We start from the raw sequence: 18289 nt of genomic DNA on the forward strand, positions 1-18289 counted from the left end.
ACAAAAACTGACAAATAATGTATTCACCCCTTTGTCATCCAAGAGATGTTTCCAAGAGTCTTTCTTTCTTCAGCCAGTATGTTTAAGAAATTATGTTTTTAGAGGGAAACATTTCAGGATTTTTCTCCGTATAATGGACTGATATGGTGCCCCGATTTTGAACGTTCAAAATGCAGTTTAAATGCGGCTTCAAACGATCCCAAATGCAGTTGTAAACAATCCCAGCTGAGGAAGAAGGGTCTTATCTAGTGAAATGATCGGTTATTTTAATAAAAATAATAATGTTAATATACTTTTTAAATGGCAAATACTTGTCTTGTTTTGCTTTGCCTGAACTGTTTTTTTATCCCGGTTCAGGACAGTAAAGGTATGTCACAGAATTCCCATCTCATGTTCTCCCTCAACTTCAAAATCGTCTTATATCACGGTTTTATCTTTTTTGTTAAGGGTGTTTGATCTTCTTTGCATGTTCACTTTGCAAAGACTGGGTCGGTACTTCTGCAGCGATGTCGGATGATTTTGAAATGATTTGAAGTTGAGGTGTATTCTTGAACCAGAATACACAGACTTCAGGGAGAGCAAGATAAGACGAGCATTTGAGATTAAAAAATATTTAAACTGTATTTTTTTTAAATGAAAATAACCAATCATTTCGCTAGATAAGACCCTTCTTCCTTGGTTAGGATCGTTTACAACCACATTTGGGATCGTTTGAAGCTGCATTTAAACTGCATTTTGGAAGTTCAAAATTGGGGTACCATATCAGTCCATTATATGGAGAAAAATGCTGAAATGTTTTCCTCAAAAAACATAATTTCTTTACGACTGAAGAAAGACATGAACATCTTGGATGACAAGGGGGTGAGTACATTATCTGTCAATTTTTGTTCTGGAAGTGGACTTCTCCTTTAAAAGTATATATGAAAAAATATATATATATCTATGATGTTAATTTTCACCTGTCCGTCCTGAAAGGTGAGGTTTCCAGAGGAAGGACTAAAGTCTTCAGTGCCGGCTGTGACCGTTTGCGTCTCCCAGTAAAGCACCAGTCTACCAGTTCTACCAGCCATTCGCATGACAGCCATGCGAAGGATGTTTCCAGGTGATGGTACCTCAAATGCCTGCACTGCCCCAGAAACATCCTAAAAGACAAGGGATTGTATAAAAGTGTTCATTCTTCATTAGCAATAAAGACAAAATAATAAATCACAATATGGTAAATGTATAAAAAGCCATTAAAATCAGTACACAAATATAGCAAGACAGAACTATTGATTGTAAATCAACCTTTGAGACATTGAAAGTGAGGACTCCTCTTGGATCATCGTTCTCTTGAATGGTGACCTCGGCTATCTCCAGACCAGGTCTCCTCACACTGGGCTGAGCTGCTCCTGTGTCCCCACCCAACAGTTCAACTTTAGTGATGTTTACAAGGAATGTCTCAGCCAGTTCAGGAACATCATCCTAAGAGCAAACACACATATGATATATCACATATTGCATTAGTTAAAACCCCTCAGACACCTCATGCATCTTAACACAAGGAATAATTTCTTTAGCAGATTCTAAGTATCATCCAAAGAGCTCCTGTACAACTTGTTTCTAAGAACATGCTGATTTATGTTAGTAGTCTGAGTCATAAACGTTCAGCCCAAACAAATTCAACATGTGGTTTTTGAGGCTGGACAATATGCAAAAATATCTAACGACCACTGCAATTTGCAAGGCATGAACTATTCCAGGAGCAAACTGAAAAAAACATGGGGTTTCTGTGGTGGTGATAGAGGCTGTTGGCTTGTGCTGTAGGAGGTCAATCTGTCTCCTCATCAACTTCAGCACAGTGTGTCTTCAGACCTGAGTGACCTGTGACAAACTGGTTATTGAAAGAAGTTTCTTATGATCACCAGGGCTGCATTTATTTAATTAAAAATATTGTAAAAACAGTAATATTGCGAAATGTTATTACAACTTAAAACGGCCATTTTCTACGGGTAAATATTTAAAAATGCAATTTATTCCTGTTTCAGCAGCCATTACTCAAGTCTTTAGTGTCGTATCATTGTAATATGCTGATTTGCTGCTCAAACAAATATTTAGCTACAAATGTTAGTAGTCAATAAATTACACAACTAGGGTTTAAACTGACAAAAATAACGACTTTATTCAACAATTTCTTGTCTTCCGTGTCAGTCTCCTAACACGACAGTTGCATTGCTGTCTAAACTCTCGGATTTTATCAAAAATATCTTAATTTGTGTTCCGAAGATGAACGAAAGTCTTTGGAATGACATGCAGTTGAGTAATTAATGACAGAATTTTCATTTTTGGGTGAACTGTCCTTTAAACATTCTAAAAGTCTGAAAGATATGTGTAAATTTAGACAGATGCATTTACACTGTGACTGTGCCCCAGATGCAATCATGCTTCCCCTAAACTTTGGTCAAGCTTACTTATTTTATGTATTAGAGAAATCTAATACATATGGCGAGCCATCCAAACCACTGGTCAGACAAATACAGCAAAATCTAACAAGTCTTTTTTATTATGACATCTCAGTAAAGTACTCAGATTAGTTGGGTTGTGGTACTCACCGGCAAGATGGTAATAGATACCAAAACAACAGTAGCATTTTCTTTCATGATGATTGTGGCCTCTTTGGCTACATAGTCAGTTCCCTCAGTAGCCTGATTGACAGGTGGAAAGTGGAGGGCTGCTTTGGTGGTGTAGTATACTAATACATCTCTTGATGCTCCTTGATCTCTCACAATACTTAGTGTAATATTGCTTGGGCTCTCTGAAGTGTAAGGAACAAAAAAAATGTTAATAATTACATCAGTGTCTTTTAAGAGCAAATATTTTCATATTGTAATGAATGGTGTACTTATGTAAAAATAACACCCACAGAATTCCTAAACTAATTCTAAGACTAAGTATACGACTAGAAAATATGTACATATTTCTTCTCAGTGATTTGGATTACAGGAAATGTTGACTTAAATATTGAGCGGTACACCACAGTAATGTTTATTGGCTATCTTAGCCATTCATATGCTGTTCATTGTTCAAATGAGACGAAGTTAAACACAGATGGATTACTTTGAGGTTCTGGTGTGATGAAGTACTGGGAATCGAGGTGCCAGCCAATGACTCCGTAGGGTGAACCATTGGCTCTAATGGTGAGGTTTGCTTGGGAACGCTGAGGCTCGATCATGGCTCCTCTGGATGGATCAGTTATCCCAATCGTCGTGACCTTAGTCAAGACAATGGCGACTTGTTCTGCTAACTCCGGCATATCATCAGCTAACACATTCAGTGAGATGGTAGCAACAGCCTGGCTCTCAGAAAATGTCACCTACATGGACAATAGATGGCTTTGTGGTTATACTGTATGCTGACATTTTGTTATCCCAATTGGGACAGTTATATAATAAGTCTGAATAACAGGTTCTTTAAAAAGTACATTGTTTTTGAAAATAGTCGCTTGCACATTTCAATTACAAATGTAATCCTACAAATGGCAACTTGTAGTTAGAGTTGTGATTTTGGACTAGAATAACAGTCTGCAATTCAAAATGTGCTATTTAAAATATGCGGTTCAGTCAAATATTATTACTAAAAGTGCTTAAAACAGAAAACAGCAGCTCTCACCACTCCTGAAGTGGGAAAAATGTCATCCAGATTGCCGTAGGCGTTCCAATGTACTGTTAGTCTGCCAAACCTGCCTCTCCTCCTCTCAATGCTTAGAGAAACAGGGTTATCATCCTCCAACTCATCCACCGCCCGCATTAAAGAGTTCTGTATACAAATATAATCGTATATTATCGAATGTGCACCAACATCTTCAGTAAGTGATAATAAAAGATGTGTGAAACTGACAGTACTCTACATTTACACTATTAAAGATCTGGTCATAGTACTGAGTGACAGTGGATTTTGTGAGTTGTATATTCAGATAACAGCATCTGTGAAGTACACAATATATTCTGATCTTTATACCTGTGCAAAGCCTATAATCCCATAAGCATCATCATTTGCAGGAATGAACATGGTCACTTGACCACGAAAGCCAATTTCTGCCCCTCCTTTGGGGTTCTTGAGGCTGACACGAAAATGTTCTTCCTCCTCAGGAACATCATCGTCAATTACATTCACTGCTATTTCTAGCTCACGGACACCGGGTTGGAAAAACAGCTCTCCTGAACTGAGGATAAGAGATGAAAATATCAATGACCGTCAGCGGAAGACTGTTAGATATATAAAGATATATCACAATAAATACTAATACTACTAATAAACAATTAAATAGAGAAATGAAATGGTTTTCTTTGTTCCTACGGTTTATTTAGTAGTGTCAACATACTTGGGGATGAAGTCAGACTGGTTGGACACAGAGGTCAGCTCATATACAACAGAGTTTGACTCTCCAGTGGCTACGACGTGACTCTTGGTAGAATTGAGAGAAGGAACAAGAAGATACAGGAATTCTTGCGCAGACGGAGACTTTAATACTTCAGCAAACTGCCTCAGATCTGACCTCCATGAGTACAGGGCTGAACCATTCAGACCCGCAAGCAACAGGTGAGCTAAGACACAAAGAAACTGGTCAATATAATTTCTCAATAAGGACAGTTTTGCTGTATATGATACTGTAAATGACATGTCTACACACTAATATTTTTTTCAGGTTTCAAAAAAAAAAAGTTCAAAAGAACAGAAAAAAAAATCTATGTAAAAGTCTTAACTATTTTGATTTAATGCAGCATTGAGGAATAAAAGTATTAATTTTTTTAGAGAAAAACAAAAAAACAAACAAATAAACCGTACTTTTGAACAGCTGTGCGTATGCAAGAAGGAAGCGTCTGTACATTAGTGTTTTGGTCTGAAGTAGTTGCATAAGTTCAGTACATAGAGTTAAGGGTTTAGACTAAACCTCTAATCAGACCCCAACCATGTTGAGCAATATCTATACAATTCTGCCTCGCAAGCACTATTATTATTACATGTAAATTAAAATACCAATAAACTAAGGCATATAATTTTGGTAAATACGAAATAAGGGTAAAAATATGCTTAATAGTGGAAAGACACTAAATGTGCTATTATTTAAACAGACTGCACTATATTGTCTGGCAACTCACATATTCCAGAAGGAGGGGTAAAAGGGTGAACTGAAAAGAGGCCGGGAAATGGGATGGACTGTGTCTGCTGGAAGAAGTTTTGCTGAGAACCCCACAAAAACACTTCACATTTTGAGCTTGGACCTTCGCATGAAGACAATGTGAACGTTAGACAAGTCAATGATCATTTTCAAGATCAAGCAATAAGTGTCAAACCTTGCAACAGTACTACAGATCGCGTGTCATTATTACCTTCAGTAACGATGAGGAGAAACGTATCTCCTCCCATTTGAAATGACTCCACTTGCTTGACTTGAGCACTGACTGCTAAGGTTTGAGGGTTTTGGTAACGTCCGTTACTCCACTGGTATATGAGACATGCCGATGAAGTTCTGTTCCTGCAAACAGCCAGGTGCTGTAGGTTGCTGCTGCCTCGTCTGAAGGGTACGGCTGTGGTAATGTCTTGTAAATCCAGACTTTGATGAAGGGAGAATAAACCACCAGCCCACACAAAGATCTTACGACAGAGAGGAATGATCACAATAAAGTATTTCTTACTATTGTTAATTCTTCCATTTAGAACTTTCCAACTTTGTATTTTACATGTCAGATTGAGTTTACCTTACTAGAAGCTAACAGATATTGCTGGAGTTCAGTGGAGAAGTACTTGACACTGAAACTGTCCACAGTAAGAGTCTGCTCCTACAAAAGGGGACAAACACACCACATTAGAAAACACAATTCTGACCACAGTGAGATGAATAACGAGTCTGTGGTTATCAAAGGATAAGCACAAATGCAGCTATCGACGATTGCAGCTGAAGAAAAGATAAAATCGGCAGCATACTCACTTGAGTGAGGTTGAGGTCTGCCTGAAGGCGAAATAAACTGATTGTGGCAGTTAATGACACGTTGCTGTGTGCATGGGAAACTGCCACATAGCTGGAGCCATTCACTGTAAAACCCACACAAGAGCTGGGATTCTGGATGCTGATAAACTATGTAAAAGAGAGTGAAAATGAGAGAGAGAGAGAGAAAAAGAAGTGAACAAAATAAAAACAGAGATAAACAAATTGTGACTTTTTATCTCAAAATTCTTTTTTTCATCAGAATTGTGTAATTCAGACTTGCAATTGTGAGTTATAAAGTCAGAACTGCTAGATATAAACTCAATTCTGACTTTTTTTCTCAGAATTGTTAGATATAAACTCACAACTGCGAGTTATTAAGTCAGAATTGCGTCATAGAAACTTGCAATTGTGAGTTATAAAGTCAGGATTGCAAGATATAAAATTGCAACTGTGAGTTATAATGTCAGAATTGCAATATATACTCTATATAAACTCTTTTCTTCGAATTTGCGTGACACGAACTCAGTTGCCACAAATAAAGTCAGAATTGTGAGATATAAACTCGCAATTCAGACTTTTTTCTCAGAATTGTGAAATAAACTGATATAAATTCTCAATTGCTACTTATAAAGTCAGAACTGAGAGTTATAAACTTTTTTTCTCAGAATTGGATGATATTAACAATTGAAAGAAATAAAGCCAAAATTGCGAGATCGCAATTTGGACTTTTTTTTTTTTCACAAATTCACGTCCGTATATCACAACTTTGACTTTTTTCCTAGCAATTCAGACTGTTTTTCTCAGAACTGTGAGGTATAAGCTCACAATTGTGAGTTATAAAGTCCAATGTTGAGGTAAAAAAAAGTGATATGTTCTAAGAAATTGCAAGTTTATATCTCACAATTCTGACTTAACTCACAATTGCGTGTTAAAAAGTCAGAAATTTTTCAGTCAGAAAAAAGTCAAAAAAAGTCACAAGTGCGAGTTGATATTATGCAATTCTGAGAAAAAAGACAGAATTTCGAGATATAAAAAAAAAAAATAGATAAAAGGTCGCAAATAACTTTTTTTCAATGGCAGAAACTGGCTTCTATACATGACAAATTATTACAATCTTGAAAAAAAAAGAAGAACTTCACATGATATTGGTTCCATAGATTGCAAATGGGCTTTAACATTAAATAAATCTGTAAATTTGACTTAAACATTGTGTCGTTCAAACCAATCGATGATTGTATGTACAACAACACAATTTTTTTGCATTAGATGATATAAAAATTGTACCAGCATTACCATTTTGACTGTATTGTCTTCCACTAAAACACCATGAATTGGGCTTTTTTTGTTCTTATATGCCTTTATTATTAGATTAGAGAACACTGTTTTTGAAGATAGGGCATTGAAATGAACCTTAAGAGCGCTGCCTACATGGCTACTGTTCCAACATGCAACATGCTTGAACTGAATTCAGAGCATACCTCCACTGGTACTAAGACACCCTGCCATTTGTAGAGCACAGCCTGGTTCTGAGATGGACCTTTGAGCAGCCTCAGAACCAGAGCAGAGTCTTCATTTGGCACTGCACACCAGACTGACGCCAAGCCGTCCCTGATAGACTGATAAACAGCCAACACTGGCTGTTCTCCTCCTACAAATACAATAAACAATCTGTGGTTATACAGTTTTTGACTAGACCAAAATGAATTACTGGTGCAATTTCTTACTCATGCCAAAAGCTGTTCCTGACCAGGTCTCCCATTCCACACTAACGGCTGACTCCAGCCCATTACTGCGAGATACAGTCAGGAACACCGTACCACTATGCTCCTCCATTGTCAAGGTGTCAAGAGTCCTGGAAAACACACAAATGCAGTAGAAGCAGAGGTCGTGTGGATCTATGTGTGGCAACAAGCTTGACATCTGTTTTAATGTACCTGTTTAATGATGGTGATATTCTGAAGAGTCCTAGAGGAGCCTGATTCTGCAGTACGGTGATAAAAGTCTGTAGCGAGTCTCCTAGACGAGCACCTCCAGTAGGGTTAGACAGAGTCACTGTGAATGTCTCGTTCATTTCTGGCTCAGCATCCAAAACAGCCCAGATCTCCAAAGTCTACAAAACAAAATGGTACTATTTAGGGTTTCAACTGGCTCCTACATGTTTTCTCTCAACGTAAACAGACCTGGTTTGGCATTATGCTTGGTTAACTATTTCATTAAATTCTCACTGTTCAGTAACAGTTTTTTATACTGTACCTTGAATCTGATTCCATCCTCAAGTACCACAAAGCCAGAGGAAGGTGTGAGATCATCAGTGTACAGGGATCCATTGACATCAGTGATCGTGAACTGGACCGTTACTGTGCCAAACACGCCCTGAGGAGGGTCTCGTATGATGTAGAGTGTGGCCACACTCTCCCCAAGACCTGACATAGAGGTGGGCTCCCTCAATAGAAAATGTTCGCTGTTATTGAAGGATATGATTCCACGGCCATCGTCATTGGCCAGAATAGTCACGGTAGCTATGAAAACACATTAGAGAAAAGTTATATGGCACTGGTCATGGAAAATCATGAATTGTCAGTGTCTCATACCAGACCTGTAGTGTTCTCTCCCAGCTGCAGCCCTGCTGATGGGTTTGCTAGAATTAACTGAAAGGTCTCGTCCCCTTCAGGAATAGCATCATCTAAAATCTGGACTTCGATAAACTTGTGCCGTTCTCCATCCACAAAGTGAATCATCTGTGTAGGCGTATATGGTCAATAATTATTAACAACAAATGCTAAATAATGAATTACTTTTATAAACTTGAAAGAAAGAGTGTTTGTAGCTCACTGATGGGGTGGCATTGAAATCCAGACCCAACTGAGCCTCGAGATTCTGGGCATAGAAGAAAAGGGAAACATTTCCATACGTCCCAGCATCACGGTACGCCACCAGAGTTAACACGCCAATTGTCTCATTTACCACATAGCTGAGGAAAAAATACATACATTACTGCAACATTTTTACTAAAGTAAAAAGATACCATGGTTCATATAAGTTATATAAAATATAATATAATGTATATATAATCTAAAAAGAAAGAAAGTAAGAAAGAAAGAAAGAAAGAAAGGAAACTCATACTCTATGTTTTGCCAGCCAATGATCCCTCGGATTCCATCATTAGCATTAATGCTGATCTCTGCTACAAGGCCTTCAGTATCTAGAAAGAGAGGAAGACGTCAGAATAAAAATAAAATAAAATAAAAAAGTTTATTGTCATAGCACATTTCATACACAATGGTAATTCAAAAAGCTTTACATAAAAGGAATTAAAATAATCATAAAAATAATCACAACAGTAAAAGCGAGGAATTGAAAAATATGTAAATTATTTAAAAACTGATTTAAAATAAATTAAAGCAGTTAAGAATAAAGTATGATAATAAAAATTAAATAAAATAAAATAAAATAAAAAGCATGTTAATTTATATAGCACATTCCATACACAATGGTAATGTAAAGTGCTCTACATAAAAGGAATTAAAATAATCATAACAATAATCACAACAATAAAAGCGAGGATTTACATTTTTTTAAATGATTTTAAAATTGATTTAAAAGATGATGATCAATGAAATAATAAAATAAAATAAAAAGACAAATTTATTTACATAGCATATTTCATACACAACGGTAACTCAAAGTGCTTTACGTAAAATAATTAAAATAATCACAACAATAAAAGTGAGGAATTAAACATTTTAAATGATTTAAAAAATGTATTTAAAATTAATTAAAGCAGTTAAGAATAAAAGATGATATAAATCAAAATAAATAAAATAAAATAAAATAAAATAAAATAAAATAAAGGTTTAAGGGGTAGGATTATGGGCAATGGGCAGCATGCTTTGGGTTTCAGGAAAAAAAACAAAAAAACAAGGTCAATTGCCACATTATTCATCCACTATTACTACACCAACAGTCATCTACTAACATAGAGAAAAAAAAACACTAATAGTCATCTACCAATAGTCTTCACAAATCACTGCTTATAAGCAAGGAGTGTGGACTGTCTTTGGTTGAGCGCAGACTGCTGTGAGCTGTCAATTATATTGTCAGTTATCACCACATCTAAGAAACACAAATTCTAAATCATAAAAATGTCTTTGACAATAAGCACAAAGCACTAGGGCATATCAAGCACAGGTGTGGGTATATCTCTTTACCTTTCAAAGTATAGTAAATCTCTAGGAAAAGATGCAACAAAATTCAAGTTCAAAAAGAAAGCATAATTGAAAGAAAAACGTAAAACCTAATTAAATTAAGTGAATAATTACAAAATGCTATTAAATACTTTAAACTTGCTTAATTATCTGCTTAATCATCTTACCTAGTTTAGGTGCAGTTGGGAGGGTGGTTATGAGGACAGCCGATGTTATATTGACTAAGAAAAACTCCTGCAGCTCAGGGATGTCATCCTGTTAATGACAAATAAAAATATGTTTTCTTGATTAATTCAATTCAATTATAGTTAATGCAATATGCCTTTGATTTAATTTAGCATTTAAAAATAATTCTTAATTCATTAGCATCAAAACAAAAACTGTTAGAATGTAGTCAACGTTAGATCAGTAGCTTCATACATCTAAGATGGTGATGGGGATGGACACAGATGTCTGTCCATCCTGCATGATCACAGAGCTGGAGACGTGTCTGTAATCCAGGCCTGGCTGGGCTAGAGCTCCCTCAGTCTGTCTGAGGTCCTGCAGAGAGCCCTGCACGGTCTCATAGCTTATATTTACAGCACCTGTAGGGGGAAGATGCAATATTTACATCCCCATACTTCAGGACAACACTTTGTCTGATCGATTTTTGTTAGCGCAACTAACCTGATGCACCAAACTCTCTGTTTATGTAAATCCTAATGGTGGTATCTTTCTCATCTGTAGTGACTTTTAAGGATGAGGGGGCGATGCTGAGCAAACCAAAAGGCTCGTCACTAGCTTCTATGCTCACCACTGCTTCACGACCCTGAGCACTCAGAGCTGCCATGCCTGTTTGGGTGACCCCTGAGAGAATGATATATTATACATGATCATTATTATTAAAAAATAGTAAATGATAAAAAAAATAGTAATGAATAAGCACAACATACACATCCTAAAGTGTTCTTAAAATGTTAAGTGAAGTGTCAGTGCAAGCTAAGATCAAGGTAGAGACACTGAGGTGTAGATTGTGAGTGATAAATAAATTAACAAGACAATAAGACAACAGCTAATGCTAACACTGTAAACATTCTCATTTTTAATCTGAAACTCTTGTTTTCTAATAAAATATGTAAACATCTTTAAAGGAGAAAACAAAAATTCACATATAATGTACTCACCCCCTTGCCATCCAAGATGTTCATGTCTTTCTTCTTCAGTCGTAAAAAAATTATGTTTTTTGAGGAAACATATAATGAACTTCCAAAAGGCAGTTTAAATGTGGCATCAAACAATCCCAAAAGCCAGTTAAAACGATCCTAACCGAGGAAGAAGAGTCTTATCTTGTGAAATGATCTTATATTCATTTTCATAAAAATAATACAATTTAAGTACATTTTAATCTCAAATGCTCGTCTTGTCTTGCTCTCCCTGAACTCAGTGTATTGTGGCTCAAGACAGTTAGGGTATGTCGAAAAACTCCAATCGTATTTTCTCCCTCAACTTCAAAAATTATTTCAAAATCATCCTACATCGCTGCAGAAGTACCGACCCAGTCTTTGCAAAGTGAACATGCAAAGAAAATCAAACACCCTTAACAAAATGGTAAAACAGTGATATAGGACAATTTTAAAGTTGAGGGAGAACATGAGATGGGAATTTTTTCGACATACCCTAACTGTCATGAACTGGAAAACAGTCCAGGCAGAGTAAGACAAGACGAGCATTTGGCATTAAAAAGTATATAAATTGTATTATTTTTATGAAAATAACTGATCTTTTTACTAGATAAGACACTTTTTTCTCGGCTGGGATCATTTACAACCACATTTGGGATCGTTTGAAGCCGCATTTAAACTACATTTTGGAAGTTCAAAATCGGGGCACCATATCAGTCCATTATATGAAGAAAAACGCTGAAATGTTTTCCTCAAAAAAACATTTCTTTACGACTGAAGAAAGAAAGATATCTTGGATGACAAGGGGGTGAATACACTATATGTGAATGTTCGTTTTGGAAGTGGACCTCTCCTTTAAAGGATTAGACCACTTCTGAATTAATATTTTCTGATGATTTACTCACCCCCATGTAATCCAAGATGTTTATGTCTTACTTTCTTCAACTGAAAAGAAATGAAGGTTTTTGATGAATTTTTCTCCATATAGTGAATTTCAATAGGGATCAATGGGTTGAAGTTTCAGTGCAGCTTCAGATGGCTCTACATGATCCCAGCCAAGGAATAAGGGTCTAATGTAGCGAAACGATCAGTCATTTTCTAAAAAAATAAGGTTATGCGTAGTAGGTTCTTCGTTTGTGTACTCAAAAAAAGGACAAAAAACACTTTCTCATTTTTTCTTCCGACTTCAAAATCATCCGACTTTGCTGTTTTACCTTTTTTGTAAAGGGCATTTGACTTTCTTTGTAAACACTGGGTCGGTACATTTACCCATGTCATGCGTGAGCTTTCCAATGTGATTACATAATGCGCAAAGTTGTGGACACAGAGCTGGTGCAAGACGAGCATTTGTGGTTAAAAAGTATATAATTTTTTTTTTTTTTTTTAAGAAAATGACCAATCATTTCGCTAGATAAGATTCCTATCCCTCGTCAACTCATTGGCCACCACTGAAGTCTATATGGAAAAACATCCTGAAATGTTTTCCTCAAAAAAATTCTTTATGACTGAAGAAAAAAAGACATGACCACCTTGGATGGCTTAGGGGTGAGTAAATTATCAGGAAATTTTAATTCTAGATTAAGCCAATCCTTTAAGACAAGATCATTTACCTGAGAAGCAAAATTGTGAAATATTAAAAGTTTGCATTCATACAGTAAATACTAATAGTAAACATTAGCAGCCTTGCTAAACATTGTAACATGAGATTAACTTGTAATATACAGTACATAAACTTTCAAGGGAAATCATTCCTCAGTGTTTCTGAGAAATACCTTTGGTTTGTATATTTGATAGGATAACTCTGTATTCCTCTCTTTCTTCTGGTGTAGTATCCTCAAGTAGCCTCAACACTATAGTATTATTTAGCATTCCCTGAAACAGAAAAAGAGGCAGAATATAACGCCTGCTGTCCTTGTTGACCTGGTAAAGCAACATTTTTTATTCATTACCTCAGAGAAATACAGAGTTCCCGAGGTGTCTGTAAAAGTCATTGAAACTCTAGGGCCTTCAATCCTCCATTCCACTGTGACGTTTCCAATAGCAGGAGCTGTTCTCTCCACCAGTAGAGACAAACTCCCACCTGTTGAATACAATGAACATCTAACCTTAGCTATTAACCATTTTGTGGATATTGCATTGGGTTTACTGGGTTCAATAAAACCTCAACAAACTTTAAGTAATTCAACCTCAGCTGATTTTGAAGCTAATATTAATGAGATGTGTGCTGACTAGATTAACTAGTACTCTAGCAAAGACTGGACACACGGGGATAGAATTCATGTGTCCTGTCATGCATACAAGATGACACAAACCATCTTCCCCAATGTAGCAGCTGTCGCAGATCCCTCTTCTCTCATCACATCCTAGTTCTATGTTACTAGTTACTATGGAGCACAAACTGATGCCTAATTATCCAATTACAACATGTTTAAAATGCCTCTACACTTAACAAAAGTTTGAGTCAATTATGTTACTCTTAAAACCACTTCTGCCTGTTTGGAAATTACATGAATCTGTTTACCTACAGCAGATTAACATGATTAAAGACCCATTCACGCCAGATGACTTTAACCATAAAATGTTGGATGTATGTGCATTTTATTAACTTATTTCCAAATGATGAATGATTAAAAAACACTGATGGGCAGTCAAAATTCACTGACTTGAAGGAGCTTTATCATTTAAAGAAGCACATACTAGAATAAACTGAATGTTATCATCTGTTGGTATGGTATTATCTTGGTGTGAACAAGCCTTGACTGTAAACGTTGGAAAAAAAGAAACTGGACCTTCTCTGGCGATGACGGATCGTGACGCTGTGTGAAAGCCCACCACACCAGCTGCATTGTCATTGGCCAGGATGAGGACGGTGACTGTGTCCGAACTGGGAAGGATACGGCTACCACCCTCAGTCCTCACTAACCCAATTTGTAAAGTCTCGTTGTCTTCTGGTTCCATGTCATCCGTGATAACAAACTCAAGGGTCTTCTTCACATCACCTTAAAGGAACAGACAGGAGGTCATTCACCAACTGCAATATTGTTAAACTGAAAAATGGACTTCAGTTAAGCTTTTAACACTTACATATTTACTTATTGCTTGAATAGCTGTTTCCGTCCACCTATTTTTATGCGCATTTTTAGAATATCGCATAAAAAACGATGCAAAGCTGCGCATAAAATCTAAAAATGCGCATTAAAAATGTATGCGCACAATTTACTGTTTGCTACACCGGTTTCGTCACTTGCCCACCACGGCACCGGCCCCACCATCGTTTTAATTTTTTATAGTAATAAAAATCATTTAGTTCAGTTCAGTACATTTAAAAGCTGCGGCTGCTCAATGGAGTGTACCGAACGACAGTCGCATCACAGATCTGCGGCAGTTTAGTTTAGAAACAAAATACAAAAGCGCCTGTTTTAAAAATATTTTTGACTTTCAAAAGGCCTGTTGACTGTTGCCGTTTATCTAAAAGGTGATTTTGGAAGCTCATTGGAAGAACATTTGTTTCTTATTTATTTGGTCCCACTGTCATTTTCAGTATTTTTTGTAATTAAACTTTGTGGAAGTTATTTAACAGTTATTTTACATTAGGCCTACACCATGGTGTATTTTTATTCACCATGTTTAATATAAGTGAGTTCTATGTTTAATATAAGTGAGTTTGTCCTACTGTTTTGTTGTCCATTCAATCAACTGACGCCACATTGCTGCTAATTGGAAAGTGAAAGTAAAATGTGCGCAGGCATTTAAAAGGGAAGAAAAGCATTCTCTTTGTCTCGCTGGATGGAAACGGTGCTTTATGCGCAAAGGTTTTATGCGATGTTCCAGTTTTGTCCATAAGTTAAATTTGTGTTTTTGGATGGAAACATAGCTAGTGATATCTATTTATTTATTTTCTTTGATTTATTTATTTGATTGACTGATCAATTGATACTTATTCGAATTATAGAAACATTAGATTAGTTCACTCCCAGAATAAAACATTTCTGATAATTTACTCACCCCCTGTGTCATCCAAGATGTTCAAATCTTTCTTTCTTCAAACGAAAAGAAATTAAGATTTTTGAGAAAACATTCCAGAATTTTCTCCATAAAGTGGTCCAAATTGTAGTTTCAATGCATCTGGGCTCTACACGATCCCAGCAGAGGAATAAGGGTCTTATCTAGCAAAACAATCTCTCATTTTCTTAAAAAAAACGCATCACGTAATCACATTGGAAAGGTCACGCGCGGTTAGTTCTTTGTTTGTGTACTCTTGTGTACCTTTTTGTGTTCAAAAAAGAAGGGTAGGGCGAAAAATCTCATTTTCTCCTCCAACTTCAAAATCGTCCGATATTGTTGTTTTACCCTTTTTGTAAAGAGAGTTTGAGAGTTTTCGCTTTGTAAACAATGGGTCGGTACTTCCACCTAAGTCACGTGTGCGTAATTGCATATTGCATGAGGTCAAGATAAGCATTTGTGCATTTTGTCAAGATAAGTATTTGTGGTTAGAAAGTACATAAATGTAATTTATTTTTATTTTTTTAGAAAACGACAGATCGTTTCGCTAGATAAGACACTTGTTCCTCAGCTGGGATCTTGCAGAGCCCCTTGAAGCTCCACTGAAACTGCAATTTTGACCTTCAACACACTGATTACCACTGAAGTCCACTATATGGAGAAAAATCCTGGAATGTTATCCTGAAAAACCATAATTTATTTTTAACTGAAGAAAGAAAGACATGAACATCTTGGATGACATGGGGGTGAGGATATTATCAGGACATTTTAAATTTTTCAATTTTAAAAATGACTTGTTAAAACTTCAAAAAGTCAAAAGCACATTTTGCTAAAGTAAATCTCTTGACTTCTCGTGACAAGTGTTGTTAGTACCCTCAAAAGCACAAAGCAGACAAGACTTACCCTCTGCAAAGATGAGGGTCTCGCCCGTCCCATTGAAGTCAGCGTTGGGTGTGGCACTGCCGCCAACATACTTCCACTCCACTGTAACCTGTCCCATACTGCCTCCTCTCCTCTCAATGACCAGCAGCACTGTTGTTTTAGGTTCCTCTCTCACTTCGAGATACATCCCATCTTGAGTAGCATTGGGGTTAATGCTGTAGAGCAGAAATATCCCAAACGCATCTCCATTCATCCCTATAGTCACCAAAGCTGAGTCCGGCTGCTGTATCGTTGGCAAGTTCTTGGTAGTTGCGGTTATGTTGACCAAGCTAACACTCAGGATTTTAATCATAAAACTCTCATCCACCTCTGGCAAAGAGTCAGTCAAGATGGGTACAGTGAGGTTAGCGACTCCCGATCTGTCCAGCATGGTTGCGGTCTGAGCCGTCATGCTTATGTAGTCGCTCCCAGCAGCAGCCTGCGAGCTAAACAGCGACGCGGCCGCTGTGGTGTTTTTTAAATAGGTGAAGGTTTGTGGGGAAGGACTCAGTTGTCTGGCCCCAGATGTTACCCAGAAGCAACTCGCTCTTGAGGCGTTGGTAAAGCTGAAAGCCTGGCAAGCTCGCTCTCTAAGGCAGAACGCTGCACATAAATTCAGGACGTTTGTGTCTGTGGTGATGTTAATGGGTCTGCGGAGGGCATTAGATGGCACTCCAGCCAATCGAGAATCATAGTAAACCAGGAAATCTCGGCCTTCCCTGAGAGCATTGCTTACGATATCAACTTCAGAGGTACTATAAATGATCTCCAGCATGCCAAAAGTACCACCACTGCAGTCAAAACACACAAAAAAGCAACATAATGTACCATTCAAAACAAAATTAACAACATAGGGAAAGAGAAACACATTACCTTCTTCGAACAGTAATGTTTGCAATATAGATGCCTTCCAGTGGCTCCTGGACACGATATACTGCTTGCTCAAAGTACACGGTTCCGTAAGGGTTGTCGTTGGCAGGAACAATGATATCGACTACTTTCTCAGCCCCAATGTTCCCACCATTGGTGGCACCTACAAGCTCAACCTTTATGATCTGAATTGAACAGAAACACCGAAGTAATATAGCGTTTTCATAAATCCTTATAAAGCTTAAAAAACAACTCTCACCTCTTCTATTTCAGGGACATCATCAGCCAAAACCTCAACTTTTAGTGTCTTTAAGGTTTCTCCAGGAGCAAACCTGACTTCACCAGATAAAGGTCGCAGATCACCAGTTGCAGGTCTCCCATTGACCGTGGCTCTCCATTGGACATCCACATCACCTATAGTTCCAGCGTTCCTCACTATGGGTAGGGAGACCTCAAAAGCATTCACTGCTGGCTCCTCGATTGTGATGGGTGCAGCCTGAAAAACTAACCAACAAAAATACATTACATTTCTTCAAACTGTCACGTCACGTAAACTATGTAAAACATGTTTCATAACTGAACTTCCGTGACAAGCATGCCATTGATAAATACTAACCAAAAGATCCATACGGATCATCCGAGGGTAGGATGGTAATGATTGCCTGTGTAAGGTCCCCCAGAAGAGCGCCTCCGGTGGTCTGGTTGAGAAGCTCAATTCGGAAGGTCTCTTCCAGTTCAGGAACCACATCATTGATGATGAGGATAGGGACGGGTTTGCTACTCTCTCCCTCCAGCAAAACCACATCAGAAGAGGCCACGCTGTAGTCCTCACCTATACAGAACAGTATTATTGTGAAATATTATCACACCTTAAAATATATTTACAATATACAATTTAAAAAAATAACAAAATAGAAATATAGCTGCAAGCAGTGATTATCAGGGTTCAAGCACTTTAAGGCATTTAAAGGGATAGGTTACCCAAAAATCGTTTCTTTCTTATGTCGAACAGAAAGACATTTTGAAGAATACTGGTAATCAAACAGCTGATGGTCCCCACTGACTTTCAAAGTATTTCTTTCCCTACTATGGAAGTCAATGGGGACCAACAACTATTTGGTCCTTCAAAATATCTTATTTGAGGTTGAAAAAGAAACAGGATT

General features: G+C 37.2%; 1 protein-coding gene across 1 annotated transcript in view; it reads right to left on the bottom strand.

Annotated features, from left to right (window-relative positions):
• adgrv1 (adhesion G protein-coupled receptor V1) overlaps positions 1-18289 on the bottom strand; it is a 175313-nt gene that overhangs the window by 83659 nt on the left and 73365 nt on the right. The window contains 28 exon segments of the mRNA XM_051109062.1: positions 960-1142; positions 1288-1464; positions 2592-2794; positions 3097-3352; positions 3649-3795; positions 3997-4201; positions 4361-4583; positions 5139-5261; positions 5370-5634; positions 5739-5819; positions 5969-6115; positions 7447-7616; positions 7693-7820; positions 7903-8078; positions 8222-8487; positions 8565-8706; positions 8801-8939; positions 9092-9170; positions 10341-10428; positions 10594-10757; positions 10840-11019; positions 13106-13205; positions 13283-13413; positions 14123-14332; positions 16239-17047; positions 17130-17311; positions 17386-17630; positions 17743-17958. Coding sequence (XP_050965019.1) covers positions 960-1142; positions 1288-1464; positions 2592-2794; positions 3097-3352; positions 3649-3795; positions 3997-4201; positions 4361-4583; positions 5139-5261; positions 5370-5634; positions 5739-5819; positions 5969-6115; positions 7447-7616; positions 7693-7820; positions 7903-8078; positions 8222-8487; positions 8565-8706; positions 8801-8939; positions 9092-9170; positions 10341-10428; positions 10594-10757; positions 10840-11019; positions 13106-13205; positions 13283-13413; positions 14123-14332; positions 16239-17047; positions 17130-17311; positions 17386-17630; positions 17743-17958 — 5435 coding nt within the window.

Source organism: Labeo rohita, chromosome 5 (assembly GCF_022985175.1).
Source record: "Labeo rohita strain BAU-BD-2019 chromosome 5, IGBB_LRoh.1.0, whole genome shotgun sequence".
Classification (NCBI taxonomy): Eukaryota; Metazoa; Chordata; class Actinopteri; order Cypriniformes; family Cyprinidae; genus Labeo; species Labeo rohita.